Here is a 20,977-nt window from a genome sequence, read left to right as displayed (position 1 = left end):
TTCGTGTTATTGTCGGGCAAGTATTGTAATGGTGTGTGGTAGATATGCTCTATGATGCTATGGTGATGGTGAATTGTCAAGTCACCCACGCTACGTCAAGTCAAGCCACCTCCAGGCGTTATTGTCGGGCAAGTATTGTAATGGTGTGTGGTAGATATGCTCTATGATGCTATGGTGATGGTGATGGTGATGGTGAATAGTCAAGTCACCCACGCTACGTCAAGTCAAGCCACCTCCAGGCGTTGTTGTCGGGCAAGTATTGTAATGGTGTGTGGTAGATATGCTCTATGATGCTATGGTGATGGTGATGGTGATGGTGAATAGTCAAGTCACCCACGCTACGTCAAGTCAAGCCACCTCCAGGCGTTGTTGTCGGGCAAGTATTGTAATGGTGTGTGGTAGATATGCTCTATGATGCTATGGTGATGGTGATGGTGATGGTAAATAGTCAAGTCACCCACGCTACGTCAAGTCAAGCCACCTCCAGGCGTTGTTGTCGGGCAAGTATTGTAATGGTGTGTGGTAGATATGCTCTATGATGCTATGGTGATGGTGATGGTGATGGTGAATAGTCAAGTCACCCACGCTACGTCAAGTCAAGCCACCTCCAGGCGTTGTTGTCGGGCAAGTATTGTAATGGTGTGTGGTAGATATGCTCTATGATGCTATGGTGATGGTGATGGTGATGGTGAATAGTCAAGTCACCCACGCTACGTCAAGTCAAGCCACCTCCAGGCGTTGTTGTCGGGCAAGTATTGTAATGGTGTGTGGTAGATATGCTCTATGATGCTATGGTGATGGTGATGGTGATGGTGAATAGTCAAGTCACCCACGCTACGTCAAGTCAAGCCACCTCCAGGCGTTGTTGTCGGGCAAGTATTGTAATGGTGTGTGGTAGATATGCTCTATGATGCTATGGTGATGGTGATGGTGATGGTGAATAGTCAAGTCACCCACGCTACGTCAAGTCAAGCCACCTCCAGGCGTTGTTGTCGGGCAAGTATTGTAATGGTGTGTGGTAGATATGCTCTATGATGCTATGGTGATGGTGAATTGTCAAGTCACCCACGCTACGTCAAGTCAAGCCACCTCCAGGCGTTATTGTCGGGCAAGTATTGTAATGGTGTGTGGTAGATATGCTCTATGATGCTATGGTGATGGTGATGGTGATGGTGAATAGTCAAGTCACCCACGCTACGTCAAGTCAAGCCACCTCCAGGCGTTGTTGTCGGGCAAGTATTGTAATGGTGTGTGGTAGATATGCTCTATGATGCTATGGTGATGGTGATGGTGATGGTGAATAGTCAAGTCACCCACGCTACGTCAAGTCAAGCCACCTCCAGGCGTTGTTGTCGGGCAAGTATTGTAATGGTGTGTGGTAGATATGCTCTATGATGCTATGGTGATGGTGAATTGTCAAGTCACCCACGCTACGTCAAGTCAAGCCACCTCCAGGCGTTATTGTCGGGCAAGTATTGTAATGGTGTGTGGTAGATATGCTCTATGATGCTATGGTGATGGTGATGGTGATGGTGAATAGTCAAGTCACCCACGCTACGTCAAGTCAAGCCACCTCCAGGCGTTGTTGTCGGGCAAGTATTGTAATGGTGTGTGGTAGATATGCTCTATGATGCTATGGTGATGGTGATGGTGATGGTGAATAGTCAAGTCACCCACGCTACGTCAAGTCAAGCCACCTCCAGGCGTTGTTGTCGGGCAAGTATTGTAATGGTGTGTGGTAGATATGCTCTATGATGCTATGGTGATGGTGATGGTGATGGTGAATAGTCAAGTCACCCACGCTACGTCAAGTCAAGCCACCTCCAGGCGTTGTTGTCGGGCAAGTATTGTAATGGTGTGTGGTAGATATGCTCTATGATGCTATGGTGATGGTGATGGTGATGGTGAATAGTCAAGTCACCCACGCTACGTCAAGTCAAGCCACCTCCAGGCGTTGTTGTCGGGCAAGTATTGTAATGGTGTGTGGTAGATATGCTCTATGATGCTATGGTGATGGTGATGGTGATGGTGAATAGTCAAGTCACCCACGCTACGTCAAGTCAAGCCACCTCCAGGCGTTGTTGTCGGGCAAGTATTGTAATGGTGTGTGGTAGATATGCTCTATGATGCTATGGTGATGGTGATGGTGATGGTGAATAGTCAAGTCACCCACGCTACGTCAAGTCAAGCCACCTCCAGGCGTTGTTGTCGGGCAAGTATTGTAATGGTGTGTGGTAGATATGCTCTATGATGCTATGGTGATGGTGATGGTGATGGTGAATAGTCAAGTCACCCACGCTACGTCAAGTCAAGCCACCTCCAGGCGTTGTTGTCGGGCAAGTATTGTAATGGTGTGTGTGGTAGATATGCTCTATGATGCTATGGTGATGGTGATGGTGAATAGTCAAGTCACCCACGCTACGTCAAGTCAAGCCACCTCCAGGCGTTGTTGTCGGGCAAGTATTGTAACGGTGTGTGGTAGATATGCTCTATGATGCTATGGTGATGGTGATGGTGATGGTGAATAGTCAAGTCACCCACGCTACGTCAAGTCAAGCCACCTCCAGGCGTTGTTGTCGGGCAAGTATTGTAATGGTGTGTGTGGTAGATATGCTCTATGATGCTATGGTGATGGTGATGGTGATGGTGAATAGTCAAGTCACCCACGCTACGTCAAGTCAAGCCACCTCCAGGCGTTGTTGTCGGGCAAGTATTGTAATGGTGTGTGTGGTAGATATGCTCTATGATGCTATGGTGATGGTGATGGTGAATAGTCAAGTCACCCACGCTACGTCAAGTCAAGCCACCTCCAGGCGTTGTTGTCGGGCAAGTATTGTGATGGTGTGTGGTAGATATGCTCTATGATGCTATGGTGATGGTGATGGTGAATAGTCAAGTCACCCACGCTACGTCAAGTCAAGCCACCTCCAGGCGTTGTTGTCGGGCAAGTATTGTGATGGTGTGTGGTAGATATGCTCTATGATGCTATGGTGATGGTGATGGTGAATAGTCAAGTCACCCACGCTACGTCAAGTCAAGCCACCTCCAGGCGTTGTTGTCGGGCAAGTATTGTAATGGTGTGTGTGGTAGATATGCTCTATGATGCTATGGTGATGGTGATGGTGAATAGTCAAGTCACCCACGCTACGTCAAGTCAAGCCACCTCCAGGCGTTGTTGTCGGGCAAGTATTGTAATGGTGTGTGTGGTAGATATGCTCTATGATGCTATGGTGATGGTGATGGTGAATAGTCAAGTCACCCACGCTACGTCAAGTCAAGCCACCTCCAGGCGTTGTTGTCGGGCAAGTATTGTAATGGTGTGTGGTAGATATGCTCTATGATGCTATGGTGATGGTGATGGTGATGGTGAATAGTCAAGTCACCCACGCTACGTCAAGTCAAGCCACCTCCAGGCGTTGTTGTCGGGCAAGTATTGTAATGGTGTGTGTGGTAGATATGCTCTATGATGCTATGGTGATGGTGATGGTGAATAGTCAAGTCACCCACGCTACGTCAAGTCAAGCCACCTCCAGGCGTTGTTGTCGGGCAAGTATTGTAATGGTGTGTGTGGTAGATATGCTCTATGATGCTATGGTGATGGTGATGGTGAATAGTCAAGTCACCCACGCTACGTCAAGTCAAGCCACCTCCAGGCGTTATTGTCGGGCAAGTATTGTAATGGTGTGTGTGGTAGATATGCTCTATGATGCTATGGTGATGGTGATGGTGAATTGTCAAGTCACCCACGCTACGTCAAGTCAAGCCACCTCCAGGCGTTGTTGTCGGGCAAGTATTGTAATGGTGTGTGTGGTAGATATGCTATATGATGCTATGGTGATGGTGATGGTGAATTGTCAAGTCACCCACGCTACGTCAAGTCAAGCCACCTCCAGGCGTTGTTGTCGGGCAAGTATTGTAATGGTGTGTGTGGTAGATATGCTCTATGATGCTATGGTGATGGTGATGGTGAATAGTCAAGTCACCCACGCTACGTCAAGTCAAGCCACCTCCAGGCGTTGTTGTCGGGCAAGTATTGTAAACGCTCCTTTCACACTATACTTTTTCGCTCGTACGAGTGTTAATCGTGCGGGCAGACGGTCGTGGGTCTGTTGCTTTCACACTATACGATTTGTAATCGTACGAGTATCGAAACCTCCCACTCCACCAGTACAGAGTTTATTGATACTTCAGTGGAAAGTTTTGTGGAGAATGGATCGGGAGCAAATTATTGCTGCGCTAATTATTTACAGACACAGGAAAAGAAATAAACGCGGCCGTCTGCACTGGGTACATCCCATAAATGTAAGACGTGAGGAAGTGGGTGTGTTTAATACATTATTCGAAGATTTGAGGAACGATGAAGCCAAGTTTGTTTAACTATTTTCGTATGTCGAAAGAATCGTTCGACGAATTGCACAGTAAGTGATCTTCAAAGAAATAATATGACGTTCAGGAACTGCATTCAAACAGTTGAAATGCTGGCTGTGACTATATGAAGACAACTGAAACTAATTACAACAACTGAATAATACTATACACTGCGCACAGGTAATTAAGCTCAATAACCAAACAATCAAACTGAAAAACGAAATAAAAACTATATAGCAAAAACGCTGCGAACTGCATTCGGGGAGGGCTCCCGCACGACCAACAACCGTGTAGTGTGAAAAGGGCCATATGGTTACATGGTACACTAGCAGTAGACACGACTATTACTCGTGCGGGAGTCGGATACCAACCGTGTGCACCTACGGTCGCTACGCGGGTGAAAATCGTACACGGTTGGTAATCGTATAATGTGAAAGGGGCCATAAGCTCCATTGCGTTACAACAAATACGACTAAGAACCGAACGAGCGAAAACGTATAGTGTGAAAGGAGCGTTAACGGTGTGTGGTAGATATGCTCTATGATGCTATGGTGATGGTGATGGTGAATAGTCAAGTCACCCACGCTACGTCAAGTCAAGCCACCTCCAGGCGTTGTTGTCGGGCAAGTATTGTAATGGTGTGTGTGGTAGATATGCTCTATGATGCTATGGTGATGGTGATGGTGATGGTGAATAGTCAAGTCACCCACGCTACGTCAAGTCAAGCCACCTCCAGGCGTTGTTGTCGGGCAAGTATTGTAATGGTGTGTGTGGTAGATATGCTCTATGATGCTATGGTGATGGTGATGGTGAATAGTCAAGTCACCCACGCTACGTCAAGTCAAGCCACCTCCAGGCGTTGTTGTCGGGCAAGTATTGTAATGGTGTGTGGTAGATATGCTCTATGATGCTATGGTGATGGTGATGGTGATGGTGAATAGTCAAGTCACCCACGCTACGTCAAGTCAAGCCACCTCCAGGCGTTGTTGTCGGGCAAGTATTGTAATGGTGTGTGTGGTAGATATGCTCTATGATGCTATGGTGATGGTGATGGTGATGGTGAATAGTCAAGTCACCCACGCTACGTCAAGTCAAGCCACCTCCAGGCGTGAGCTCATGCCTGATGTCACGAGTTGCTTAATTCTGCTATGACAAGGCGTTCCGCTAGTTCCTTTGATCAAATGTTCACGGTATCAAGGTGTTTTTCTTTATTTGAGCGAATGTTTCATACAAGGAAGTGAATCATTACCGGGAATAACTATGCCCGATACATGTCCCCCAAAGTACAAAAATACCAAACGTTTAATTGTACTTATATACTACGACTCACAACTACGTTCCCAATGCACATCTACCATAATGAGTTCCCTTATTTATGAAACTGTTTCCCAAGATTTTCTCGCGGAAAAGCTACATCATTCTAATCTGATTGTTTTGTAACCGTAATTAGTTTAGCGGTACAGTAATAACAATTTTGGTTTTATTAGTTAAAAGAAATTACAATTGACCTGCACTGTTGCAATCTTGGCATAATTAAATAGTGTTGATTTCGTTCACATGTGAAAGGAAAATAATTTTTAATTAACAAAAAATGTCAACCTAAAAGGTACAGAAAAATATAATTCAGAAAATTGTGTTTTACAGTCTGGAATTAAGATTGAATTAGTGGAAAGACGTCTAACCTACATCATGCATGTGGATTGAATGATCCACATACAAAAAAGTAGACATTAATTAAAATTAATTAAACAAATCGATGGGAACATTTTAGCAGTGTTTAGTAATAAAACTGCAGAGGAAGTCTAAGTATTGCACATTTAGATAGTCTTTTATTAGAAACACCTTAATTCCAAATTCCCTTTCAGGCCGTGACCCTGGGAGCAAGCAGCCGCTCTGATTCGATTACACCCACCCTCCCCCCCCCGGGATGTAAGGGGGGGTCCCCTCCCAGATTGCCACAACAATGCTGTTTTAATTTACGCCATAACAACCCAGCCCCCCCCCCGCGGCTACCCTCAACTAAATGTTATTAAAAAGAGGCATTGTACTTAAATACGGCGTCGAAAACACTCGGTTATGACAGCGAATATCGTTATGGATGCAATATGTAATTGTTGGATTGGAAGAATGATTATGAGAATTATGAGAATAATTAACTTTATGCGCAGACACATGTGAAAACGTTTTACAATTTACACGTAGAAATTATTCATATAGAAAAAATCTAATGTATTTGATTTAAAATCATGAAAGGCCTTTTCTTTTATTTGATACACTCTCGCATATGTTATTTGTATATAAGTTCAACCCAGGAAATATCAAATGGGGACAGGTTATATGGTTGGTATAAAATAACACATAGCGGATAGTGTAGAGAAGACAACCGTGATAGAACGTACAAAGACTGGCTGTAGACATCCAGCAGAGCGCATATAAAGACGCGGGACGCCGGTATCGGACCGACCATCGCTGCGCCAATTTACAGAGGAACGGTGGACCGATGGGCCGGAACACTCCAATAATGAAACGCATCTGGGACCCATCTGTGCCCTGCTCCACACTTTTATCTTCAATGGACGAAAAACACATTTTAAATGGAGTTCATTGTCTAACGTTTTAGAAATGGTCTACCCTTTAAATTTCTGATGAACACTAACTTAAAATAAGTTAAAGGGTGTATTTGTAGTATACGATCATTTGATCCTGAAACTTTTCAAACACTACACACTAATCGTTAATCGTTTGATAAGATTGACAATTTTCCATTATATTCATTATTATCCTCTTAAGTATTCTTAATCATTTTAAAAGATCAAATATATTAGGTGCTCAACCTTCTTCAATACAATTTTTATTGAATTATACTCTTAGAGAATACGATTTGTCTTGATATTTTAATATTACATTGCTATAAAAAGTAGCGATGAGACGGAGACTATTTGAGAGAACTTCAACGTGATCGTTAAACGACACATAAAAGTTTGTTTTAATTGCTTCTCCGATCGCTTCTAACACGGATTCATCTCCTCAATTAAATGGTGTCTTGAAACTGGAAACTGCATTAGTTGTAACAAACTAATATGTTTTATGTTTTATACATCTCCACTTCATTAAGATACACCATGTGTAGTTTATAACGTAAATCGAACATTTTAACAGTGCAAGGACATGCCTAAATGTTTATTTTAATACAACTTCGTTTGCGTTACAATTCTTTGAAATTCATGTTTTTTGTTTTACTAATTACGGACCTCTAATACTGTAATTCATTTGACGCGCGTAATTCTTCGCGCGATAATCACATTTCCCGGGATATCAGCTGACCGCAACTCAATTTTGTACTTCCTGTGCAGAAGTAAGTTTTTTATAAAACCGCGGAAGATGAATTATGTACGGAACAACCGACGATGCGTCAACGACAGTCGCCACATCGCCACATCCTGCCACGGAGGAAAGCACTCCGGAGTTATCGGGAGAAAGATAATTAACGACGCCAAGTATAAAAACTTTATCGTGAAAAACTTCGCAGGCGGATCTCGTTTCCTTTTTAATCATCGTTCTCGTTCCGTGATAACCGGGACCCTCTCCCAAACAATGGACCCGAATAGACAATGCCCACAAGGCTTTGCGAGTAATAAACCAATGTTACAATTGTATTTAAACTCTCCGGAACATATGGAAACAAAGTGGCTAAAACAATTAGAATTGTAAGACAGATTGATATACATTGATTGTAAAGTAAATGAATGTATAAAATAATTTGAAAGAGAACGGCGGTGTCCCCCCGGGCTTTTGGGGACTCTAGAAAGAAGTGTAGTGATCCCCACCGGTTTTACCATGAATACTACGATAAAAGCTATACTGTAGATATATTCGCTGACAATAACTAGCCTGTAGACGGTGTTCGGATCGGTTGGTTGTGGCTGGTGTGAGGTAAAGGTCAGGCATTGTAGTTAGGATGGCAGTCACGGCGCGCGAGTCAGCCTGGCATTTAGGCTATTATAAAGGAGTTTCAATAAAACCCGCCGCGCCGCGGCCGAGGCCGAAACATGATGAATTGCCCGGCGAGAGAAAATTTAATTTTAATTTCACGCATCAACTTTTATCCCGGATTCACATAGAAATCAGCTTCAATACCGAGAACATTGATTGTTGATGTTGAGTTGTTGCGTGGTGTAAAGTTGTTGTGAAATATAACTCGAATTCGGAAAAAAACTATTCGATGTACAAGTTAATATGATTTAAAACAATTGTCATATCGAATGGTACAATTGATGCAGTTCTTGTAGCCCAGATTTAGCATGTGAGTGTGGAGAATGCGGCAGTTCCCATGACGTCAGCAGCAAGTGCCAAGTGCCCCCATGTGGCTGGGCTGCTGTTGGCTGTTGGCTGTTGGTGATGGTTCGCACATGTTCTGTCCCGCCAATTATGTTTATTGCGCCGCATACAGAGAACCAAACCTCTCACACACTCACACGTGACTTCATCTCCTCGGTCCTGGAACTACTTACGATCTCAGGCTCATACTTGTGTAACAGCTGTGTATCGTTGATGACAGACATAGGGTTTCAGCGCTGTATGTATATACACTATACAGCATACTTTAGTTAGATAGAACCTTTGATTAATGTTGTTGCTAGTTTTAGAAATTGTGCCACCCTGACGTTTGCACTGACGTCAGTCACTGATCCCATCACTGATACAGCAGTTACTTAACCGAGCCGAATCGAAAATCAACTTCCTACTATAAACTATTGCAGATGAAATGATCACATGCAATCTATGCGTCGATCATTTAAATATTTTCTATTGGGACACGACTATGGCTGGTCCATATAGACGGAATACACAGCTTCTATCCATACTAAAGTACAGGGTGTTTATAAAAAAACTTTACAACTTTAACATTCTCCCATTCATGATCCATGGGACATAAACGTTTCCTATTGACACCACATGAAAGGGCTGCTCAAAAAGTTTTAATCAGCTGGCAGTTCAATCAGCTGATGGCCTTACATTGTTGTTTGGTAAACAAAAACAAATAATTGAAAAGTCTCAATGGAAGCACGAATCAAAGCGCAGTGTGTGGAGTGGTTCATTGAAACGAAATCTGATGTTGTTGTTCAACGGAGATTTCGGACAAGATATAATAGGAATCCTCCTTCAAGACCCACAAGATCAGGAGAGCGTTTGATGAAATAGATCATTCAATTTTGCGTCGTGTTTGGTCAGAACTGGAATGTCGACTTGATTTTTTGCGAGCAAACAACGGGAAACACATTGAAGTTAGGTAAACTTCTTATCACGTAAATAAAACTTGAGAAAATTTCCTAAATTTTAATTTTTGTTTCATAGCTGTAAGTGAAAAAATAAAGGTTTTATGATTGTTTAAAGTTGTAAAGTTTTTTTATAAACACCCTGTATTTTAAACCAACAACTCTATCAACATATTTATTTATATCACTAAATCGCATGAAAGTTTCAGTTTGCTACACACAGCTTCGTATCGCCAGTTGGCCTGATCAGCCACCGCAGCCGTATTCGCCATTTATTCCCAAAAAGCCGGCGAGTGATGAGGGTAGAAAACGATTAATTCCGAATGAGTAATGGCTAATTCATCCGCAGTCGCGTGTGTTTGAGAAGTGTTCTCGCCCCAGTAGTGCGAGGGAGGGAAGCTCAATGTAGCGTAGTGACGTTGTGGTGACGTCAAATCCATCAACACATAGTGATATATACAGGGCTAACATACACATGGCTGTTCCCAAGTAACAAAACTCATCGCGAACTCGTACAAATCCATTTTTTGGTAAAATAAACCATGTGAAATAAAATGTTGTGCGAGTGTGCCGAGGACGGTTTTATGCACAGCATTGAACGCAATGTAAATGCCGTAAATGTAGCTAAGATGGCGGGAGGAAGGGACATCTCGGAGTCTCGGGCAAATGTTATTGTGTCGGACAATGGGCCAACTGTCATGGGGGGAGGGGGGGGGGGGTAAGATCACTTTATGCTGAATATGCCAAGGGCTGGGGCTGGGCCTCGACGTTGCATCGTCAGTCTACGATAAACCGTTGTTTAAAATGTTCCTGATTACATTATGTAACTTTGGGCTAAGATGAAATTCATTTACCGTTTGGAAGGTTTTATGTTTTAAAATCATTCATGTTTGCCTAATATTACAATTTATGTAACCAATGTAAATTGTAAGAGTTTTGTGAAGATTCAGGATAAAAATTCGTAAGATCGATCAATGGTAGGAGTATAATTGAAATGTAATGTAAACATCTAATTTTCTGATAAAAAGAGGATATTGTTTAATTTGGCTTGTTAGTGTTACAAGTCTGTTGTTAGTGACTGGTAATTAACAGATATTGATGATAACTTAAAATGAATAAGTAGGTATCACTTTTGAAGTGTTCTATTATTTCGTTAAAATAAGGAATGGAGCTACAGCTTACAGATCATTGATTTAACTAACACCACTAGATTAAACATCGTGTTTTTAACTAGAATCCTCTTTAACGAGAAGTTTATTCAGTCCAGTTTAATTACGACATCATGAAAACTAATCCTAACGAGACGTTTCTGGAACAGAAACAATAAAGCGATTTAAAGAGCCAGCCATCGCATCGCAGAGATATCAAAATGAATTATTCAAAGTAGAGGCACAAGGCGCACGACACGCGGACGTTATACAAGTCGTTTTAATGACTTCCATTACAATTAAACTGCACATTAGAGGCAGAGTTTGAGACGGGCTCTAGTCTCTGGTCTCTGGTCTCTGGTAGCGATGGGTCGAATGATATCATTAAAGGACAAGTGAACTCGTTACTTGTATTGTTGATGGTATCAGAAACTCTCCCCCTCCCCTCCCCTCCACATCTCACTGCCTCGCTCTCCTGCTCGTTTGTACTTTCTTCTGAATGCGGAATTTACTTTTCACAATATTACAATTCTCTGTGACTGCGTGTTGTTAAAGAAAACAAATGTCTCGGCAAACGATGTGATTCTTTCTCAGGTACCTACAATTGGGGAAATCTGGACTTCCTGTTCTATGGTTTAGAATATCAAAGTGATATAAATTCTGTAGTATTTATTTCTCTTAACAAGTACAGACTAATCTTTTCTCCAGTATTGATTGATTATTCTCTTTATTTGAATAGGCCTATAGTTAATGCAACTTTATGTGATAATTATGTTCATCTACAATTTATCAGGAAATAAAACACACGACGCTACTTAAAACGTGAACCATAAACTTATTCGCTACTTAGTTTAATTTACTGCCCAATTATTCAAGTCGCATTAATGACTGGCAGTAAAACTGATGAAGTAATAACAACAAACACGGTGTGGGGGAGTGAGTGGTGGGGGTGGGGGTGGTATTGGGGAAGGGAACGTCAGTTTACGAGGGACACTATCCAGTTGTGTATCATGTATAGCATCAAAGATGGATGCTGCGTGTATAAGGGATGGGGTTTAAAACACTCACCATAAAGACGGGCAGACGTGGGCTCCGTGGGCGCCTCCCAGCACGGGGCTGCAACATCGGGAACAACATTAGATACAGCAACAACAGCAGATGTAGCATAATAAATAAATGCAAATACATCTACAACTGTAGGCCAAATATGAAATAAACGTTTTGAACGGTAGCAGCGGTGGCAACGGTAGGGTGTGGGGTTGTGGGGTTGTGGTGTCCTCGTTACGTCAAGTGTCAGCTGTGTTTGGTATCAGTCGCACCTGACACAACAGTCTGCCGCTGATTGGAGCTCTCACACACACATGTGACAACGGGACAGTACCGCAGGATCTGTACGAAACTGAGGAAAACTAAACACTAAAATATAGCCTACTATACCTCTCCCTGGACATTCGCTTGGTTTCTTTACACATTGGATCCAGATTTACCGAAAACTGTGACAACGTACTGTATAGGATCTTCAAAAATAGAAAACGTTTTATATTTAATTACCTGATAGGTTAACAACAAAGTTACTTAATAGTCCGTTTGGGTGTTACAGTATTTGCAATAAATAATCTCAAAGGGTATACAGCTAAAACCAATGACAATTTTACTTCAGTACCAATATAAACCTTTTATGTTAACACCAAATACCATAAGCTCATATGTGCAAATTCAAGAAACTTCATAGTCGAAAGTATTGGAACCATTGGAGGTATTACAGAGATGTACGATGAGTTATGGACTATACAGCAATGGGCAGTGACAACGTCTCACCAGTGTCATCACACAGGCCTAAAAACAATGGATGGGTCAGGCTGAGCCACTGTTGCCAGAGTTGCCAATTACAGACGCCAGCCACACAATGACACAATACAGCTAATGAAGGAATTCTAATGATCTGATAGGCTGATTAATTGTCTACAGACACCTACACACTTGTCCCATCAGAACCCAGGCTGTTGGCGTTGTGGGCAGGTCCAACAATAGGGTGTAAAGTACTCGATATAATGCAGTGTTTCATCAAATTTATAAGAACACGGAATAATCAGATTAGCAGACTAAAAGTTTTCATCTTATAAAAATGGAATAAAGTTGTTTTTAATTAACTCCTAGCGCGGTTTATTGTTCAGGAGAGAAACGGTGCTCGGTTCCTTGACCCTATCACTGTTTATCACCCGCATACCGCCCCCATACACCCATGGGGGCCTGCGTATCACCATCACCACCCATGGGGGCAGGGCTGTACGCTGTAGTCGTAAATATCTAACAGTACACAGTGTTATAGTGTTTCAATACTCGGGGTGTAAAAGCTCGAGTAAATAGTTATTTGTGCAACTAGTGAGAAAAGTGAGCAATTGACTCACTCGAGAGAAATCCTTACTCACGAGCCGTAGGCGAGTGCGGAATGGTTTCTCGAGTGAGGCAATTGTACTTTGAACTCGAGTTGCACATTATACTTTTCCTACAGTTACCACAAAACAAATAAATTTGTGAAGAAACATAACCTATTTTTACACAGAAGTGAACTTTTAATATAACATTTAATGTGAAGTGACAAATACAACAGTACAACAGCTGACCAGCTGATTTACAGCCAGTGCTGCCAACGTATTTCGCGCGCATACGACGTTGCCTGCATGTTACGCGCTCACTATTTCGTGCCTTCACGTTGCAAATCTGGAGTGAGACAAAGTAATTAGAGTGAGACAATGTTAACATTGTCTCACTGATCAGCGAATTGGCCACTTTGCTTTCTCAAATCAGTGAGAGAACATGTACATTGTTAGGTAACTGTAGGAAAATGATATTTGACTTAATAGCAATATCAAGACTAGCTTTCCATCTTAAATTTATGTTTAGGCGAAATATGATTTCATAAAAAACTGCTATTTTGATTAAAACTAAGAGTAATATTTAATGAAAACCTAAATTGCAATTTAAAATAGTTAAACAATGTGCACTATGTTAACAATGAAACTGTAAACTATATGCATTAATAACTTATCAACGATCACTAACCAGCAGTAAAACACTCACTGAAGAGGGTAATTGTAGTATTTTTATTTCTCTGAAATACCTCCTACTGGCAATTCCGATTCTAAATTGAAAACGATCAACACACCGCGCCCGGTATAAAAAGCCATTTCGACCGTCGGGTAAAAAGCGAGCTGAGTCGCGCTGACGAGTACAAAACGCACGCCAGTTGAAAGCACCGCAGCTGGAAATAAAAACCGGACAAAAAGGGACCATAACTAACAGGAAAGAGAGAAAAGGCAGCGAGAGAGGGAGGGATAGAGAGCGACAACGTGGCGCATCAATCATGGTAACCGACGGTGAATAAATGATTCAGCAGCACTAGCAGCGGTCTGCGATGGTGTGGTACAGTAGCATGGACACACACGTGTTGTAAACGTAAACTACCCCACCATAGCTGTAGATGGGCATGGGCAGCGAGAGAGGGAGAGAGATAGAGAGCGACAACGTGGCTCATCAATCATGGTAACCGACGGTGAATAAATGATTCAGCAGCACTAGCAGCGGTCTGCGATGGTGTGGTACAGTAGCATGGACACACACGTGTTGTAAACTACCCCACCATAGCTGTAGATGGACATGGGCAGCGAGAGAGGGAGGCAGAGAGCGACAACGTGGCGCATCAATCATGGTAACCGACGGTGAATAAATGATTCAGCAGCACTAGCAGCGGTCTGCGATGGTGTGGTACAGTAGCATGGACACACACGTGTTGTAAACTACCCCACCATAGCTGTAGATGGGCATGGGCAGCGAGAGAGGGAGAGAGATAGAAAGCGACAACGTGGCTCATCAATCATGGTAACCGACGGTGAATAAATGATTCAGCAGCACTAGCAGCGGTCTGCGATGGTGTGGTACAGTAGCATGGACACACACGTGTTGTAAACTACCCCGCCATAGCTGTACATGGGCATGGGCAGCGAGCAGTTGTGTGGAGGTTAATGTATATTAGTTACAGCTGCGTTGCATTGTGAAATGTACATAAATAGTTATTTGTGTAACTAGTGGTGAAAGTGGCACTTTGCTGCACACTAGAGCAATGTTTACTGTTTAACACTGATCTCGAGTGCAGCAAAGGCCTTTTTCACTCGTGTTACACATTATATTTTTCCTACAGTCACTATAAAGCATATAAATAATTAGTCTTTCAAACACCATACAACACTTTTTTAGGTTCAGCTGGCAACACAAATGGTGCCCTAGAGAAAGTAGTACCCGCAGTCCGTATCACTCCGCTATTTTTCCTCGGCAAGAAATATGCTCCGCGTTTTGAGAATATAGTTCCGTATGTTTTAGTAATTTGAAGTGGTTTCCGCGCCTAAAAAAATGCTTTAAAGGTATTTTCTTGTTTATTAAGATCGTAGGAATGTTTTAAAAACGTTTAAAAGAAAAGTCCAGAAAGTTCAGAAATACCGAAACTATAAACACGAAATGACAGGTTAAATCGTAGTTATAATAGTCAATCAGCTGCTCATAGAATTATTATCTTTAAGTGTTGCCAACCTATTTCCAAGCGTACACGGATTACGTGCATAATAGAACCACGCTGTTTTGTGTTGTTTGGTTGGAATCCTGATGTGCGGCAAAGTATAAACCGTACGGCAAAGTATAAACCGTACGGCAAAGTATAAATATGCAGCAATTATCAGCTTTCTGTACTATAAACAGTACAGGGAAGCCAACTTTGTCGGGTGACTGTAGGAAAAAGTAATTTAAAAAGTCACAGCCCCTAAAATGTATAAAACACCTTCATCATACAGTACAAAAACGGTTGAATGTTTTGCAGGGCTGATGTTTTTTATCTTGAGCCAGAGGCCAATCAGCCTTAACTGCCGATTCATCAATATGTAACTTCTATGATAACTAATTCTTTTGAATAACAATAATATTTTTCAAAACGAAATTTGCAGGTAAACAAATAAAAAAAAACTTTATATGTAAACTTGTATACTAAACAACTTGCATGTGCTTAAATACGTAAATTTAATGTACATTATGCCCAAACTCAATAGTATTCGTCGTAAGGACCAACAGAACCACGATCATCTCAAATAAGTTCAAATTTGACCCTGTCATGTGAACCTTGCAGTAAAAGCTCTTATGTGATGTTTGTTGTGTTCTAACGTATACAATCGTTAAATGCAGCTGAACACCCTAGTCGTGGATTACTATTGGTGTGGATTGATTCAAATGTATGGAATATTTTAAAATTTAAAAAAATATTCATCTTACACTCACACTCTGTCTTCAAAAAGAAAACACAATTATACTATAATGCAGTATGAATTTTGTAATCTTTTAAAGTGCATTTATCGTAGTACATGTAGTACTCGTTAACGATTTAAAACACAGACAATTAAATAATAACAATGTTTAATACATTGCGCAGAGTAGGCTATGTATGTATAATTACTATGATTACAATCAAACAACCCTGACTAGCACAAACACTTAGAACCGTATTACACATTACACCACATTATATTACTGTGTGTTATACAGTATCAGATGTACCAATGCAATACCCAGAACACCGTCGGAACTGAAATACAATTTATAACAGTCCATTTGATTTTATTGCCTCAATATGAATACAGTTCAGTGATATAACATGGGTTGGGAGGACGCGGAAATCGAAGCGTAATACTGCAGATTGAATCGTTCGCTGAAATTCTCTCCCGAGATTATCATAACTGATTGCCTGGAATTTTCTGCAATATCTTGCAGGAAAATTGCGTTTATTGGAAGTGTTCTGAGTTTCATTTTATTTTGGATTCATCTACGATTCAAAGTATACAGTGACTTTTAACCACACACAGTTACATATTTGGCCCTATACCAATTTATTTTCTCTTTAAAATTGGAGTTATAGATTGTTAATAGAACCCCAATCAGACAGAAGTGCAATTAGATAAAAGCGGAACGGCAGTAGTTAAAGTGTATATCTACGACTCGACAAGGTAAAAGTGTACGATAAGTATAACGCCAAGCAACTATTCCGAATGTTTATCATGTCCCTGTAGGGCCTCGCAGGGGGTAAAACAATGAAAGGTAGGCCCAAGGCACGTCTATGCGGCCTATCTAAACTGCGATCAGCTGCATACGACCGCCCAACTTGGACGATTAAGGGTTATCGGTTATTGGGCAGTAATTTATACGTAGATAGGCTAGTCCCTTGCACATTTGCTGGGTACACGCACGCACGCACACATCACACACACACGCACGCGAGCATTGCGTGTTGGCTGACACGCTCGTAAATTATGCACAACTCGATACATTTCAAATTGAACAATTTCACATACTTGTCAGTAACGCCCCAATAATAAGCAACCGCGAGTAGGTCCTGTAATGGGCTTATGTGTGAGCGGACATAACGATTTGGTCCACGAACACAGAATATAGGAGTTATTGTATTACGAATGTGTTGTAGCCTGAAGTGAAAGGTAGGAAATTAATACCTATAGCAAATATAAAAGATTTACTATAAGGCAGTCTTATGTAATGTAATTTATCATTGGCAATTGATCTAATCTGGTGTCAGACGAGAGCAGGGCCAGGAGCGGCGGAGACGCGGAGAAGATCGATGGAGGATATGATTGTAAATTTAGGAGCCTAGCTTGGCCCACAATAGCAACGTCGGCCCTACTCGGCCTTGCCACTGCAGAACATCGTGCTCGGCTGTATTTTGTAACGAAAACTTTAATTTTCCACATAATATTGTAAGGGATAATCGGGTAAACCTTTAACTGTGAGACATAAATTATGTAGAACCAATAGTACATGCTAATCGAGGTCAAACACAATCGTAGCTGTTAAAATTACTCGGATTTACATAACCCCATTAGCTATGAATCAGTAACGGTGTTATTCTGGGGCGTTCCAGATACGATTATAACTAGGCAGCATTGTAAAGTTAAACTGCATGTACGAGGCGAGCGCAGCTGCTGTTGCTGTAGCCTACTAGTGAGAGCTGGGCTGGGCCGGATGGACCTCAGATGGGCTGACAAAAGCATATCACCGTCGTTATGTCACTTGACTAACTCTGTCTCTAGTAGACACAACCGAGACTGAGCTTCACAAGGCCTTCACACTACTTCAGCAGTGAGCTGAAGTGGTAAAACAGGTTAAGTACATACTTTATGGTTATTTTAAACATTTACTTATTAGCATTGAATATATGGGAAATATACAAGTGTGTTTATGACTTAGTTGTTTTATAAGGTAAAAGTAGACAATTTAACGCGTTTTGTTCACAAACAACAAACAACACCCAAACACAAACACTAAAAAAAGACAAAACCACACAAAACGACACAAACACACACATGTATATAAATTTTATAGAGTTGTATACTTTAACAGCATTTCCTTATTGATGAATCACAAACCACACTTCTACTGTTGCAAACGTAAAACAAAACCCTCCAGAAATGAAATACATAACACGATTTCGCTGAACAGACACGCGATTTAGCAGCTCTATTTGCAGAGGCAGCGAGGCGGGCAGAGGGCAGTGCTGACGTTGGGAAAACATTCCACGGAGTTTTTGCGACCGAGGAAGAATCAAATATGAAAATGAAGCGAGCTGCCAGCTGGGGCCGGTATGCTGTTTTAGCGAGCGTGACGTGCACAGAATCCAATATTATTCATGGCTTCAATACAAGCTGAGGCAATGACTCGTCCGCAACCCGTGACGTGTCACTATACTGACACGGCGAGTTGAAACAGACAACATGGAGAAGCATTAGAAATAAGGGGAAAGTCAACCGTTGTTTTTTATGCAATTCATATTATTAGGCAGTCAAGAAGAACTAACCACATTAATAGATTAAATAATCAGAGTAGCTATCACGTTAGCTCATAGGTAACGTATTGACTGATAAACCAGAAATTTCTGAGTCAATACCATATCTTATCACACCCATCTCTGGTTCGCTTATGTGACTTTCATCGTAACTTCGTAACGGAGATACTCATCAAACAAACCAGTATATCTATGACAGGCAGTTTGAGATTAAAGGAATAATGTTTCTTGCCAGCTAACGCAATGAATCATGTGGATGAATAAATTTTATTTGTAAATAGTAAACATGTGTTGTGTCACTAACCAAAGCAACTTGTTGCCTGTTCAGCACTTGCTAAACTGGATGGTATTCATAAGCTTTCCCGATCACGAGCACAAGCCGCAGTCCCGCAGTTTTCGCAACGCGGTACAACTGCAGCAGACGATGTTCCGGTAGCAGTAATGGTAATGAACGCAGCCCCGGTAACTAGAGATTGTTTGTCGCCATCGCAGCAATAATAACCGACTGTTAAGGAATCTCACATGAACGAGTCCCAATTTGGGAGCCGCTCTCGCCGGGAATATTTATGGGCAAATTACAGGCCTGGGGAATAACAAGTGGGCAGAATAGGCCTTACAGGGCACTCGTTACTGCTACACACCGATAAATCCTACTTTACTGCGCGTGTACCTGGCTTTTGTTAGATTTTGCTCCTAGACTGATATACTGTATGTAGCTTCCATCGCGATACCTTGTCTTACAAAATAGGCCTACATCCGCGTTACTGAGAAAATAAGCTTAGCAGACTGACAAACGACCTATCATACGACCCTCCCCGTCTGGAAAGTCTCTCCGTTCATTCGCGATAATATATCATACAAAGCGAATTAAATAAATTGCCATAAATGCGTGCAATTTGTAAAGAAGCTGTAGGAACGTATAACACTCCAGTAATGCCCGACCGGTCGAAAAGAACACCTACAATATAACTACGCTGCGGGAAAAACGAATCGCACAGACAGCTGTCATGATATACTACAACGAGGTCTCCACAAAAACCCCCGCGGACAGTCGGAATTTCTAGCATTTACTTTTTGTTGTTAGGAAGCAAATAACGGGCTTCGTTCCGAAGATAAAAAGACTCCACGAAATTACAGTGACCTATTAGTAAAAGGTCACCGGCCACTTAGAGGCTGGGATAGGTTCAGCGAAGGTATCCGCTTATTACTGCACTGCAGTCAGATAACTATTGTCAGGTAATAACACGGTTGCCGGCCGCCCCGGGCTACCGGCCTAATTTAATTAGGTAATAACAGAGACAATGCAGATAGCCATTACAAAAGTATCGACCGTGTTTTATATTCGCTGATAGGAAACGTCGACGTCAGCTTGCGGGTCTGAGGCAATTACATAAATGAGGAAATGTTTCAGCCGAGATCCGCTTGTCGCGGTGTCTGGTCGTTGGGCAACATGCGGCTCGGGCCGGGCTGAGAGTTATTGAGGGGTGAAATGTTGCAAATTGTGACAAAAGTTCCCGTATGCAGTGTTTGTAAACCTAATCACTTTCTAATTGAATTACCTGTAAATTACCATTTCCTGATATATTGCACTGCGGTTGCTCCGTGGTTAGTTCTACACTACACTAGTGTACACTGTGTATGCACTAGTCAGGGCCGCGCCACTGTGCTGTACAACAATACCAACAATACACACATCACATACCAGGGGGTCCGGCAACAACCCGATTCACACAATTTCCACGTTACCAAAGCCCCTTGGCTCATTGTCCGACAAGAAGGCCTCCCTCTTGGTTTACGAACACATTTTTGTCTCGGCAATTTGTTCTACACAACGGCTCCTTTGTAGTAGGCCTTGACGGGAGTGCGGTGGCGAATGGACGAAAGGGAATTTGAAACGAGACGAGTTTCCTAGAGACCGTCGTGACGGTGCGTGGTACACGGCTCACGTCATGTACACTCGACGAATGTTATAAAACATCTATTTCCGTATCAACAGCCGTGCATAGTCAGTCTGAGCATGAATTTTCAATAACAATCTATGGATAACGTAAAGGTTTGTTTAAATTTATATAGCCCAACCTTCAACATATTATTGCACACAACACTTGCCCACTTGTGTGCTTACAATACAGTATGTGGTGTCTGTACAGTGGTACAGTCGGGGCGCGGCAGAGTGACAGTAAGTTGCAAACAGCTGTTCGCCATTCATCAGCTGATCCGGATGTAGATTATCAGCTGATGGGACGACAGCGACGTTCACTTGGCCGCTCCCATAGCTCCTCACTCCTCAATAAGTC

At 42.1% G+C, this 20,977-nt stretch overlaps 1 protein-coding gene across 1 annotated transcript in view; it reads right to left on the bottom strand.

The window, feature by feature from the left end:
• Positions 1-20,977, bottom strand: part of LOC128987102 (centrosomal and chromosomal factor-like) — a 122,045-nt gene that overhangs the window by 43,629 nt on the left and 57,439 nt on the right. The window contains exon 2 of the mRNA XM_054407799.1: positions 11,861-11,908. Within this exon, the coding sequence (XP_054263774.1) occupies positions 11,861-11,908 (48 nt within the window). The remainder of the gene's footprint in view (positions 1-11,860; positions 11,909-20,977) is intronic.

This window comes from Macrosteles quadrilineatus, unplaced genomic scaffold (genome assembly GCF_028750875.1).
Source record: "Macrosteles quadrilineatus isolate MER2022 unplaced genomic scaffold, UCM_ALF_1.0 Scaffold_2__2_contigs__length_208266976, whole genome shotgun sequence".
Taxonomy (NCBI): domain Eukaryota; kingdom Metazoa; phylum Arthropoda; class Insecta; order Hemiptera; family Cicadellidae; genus Macrosteles; species Macrosteles quadrilineatus.
This window is presented reverse-complemented; position numbering and strand designations above follow the sequence as displayed.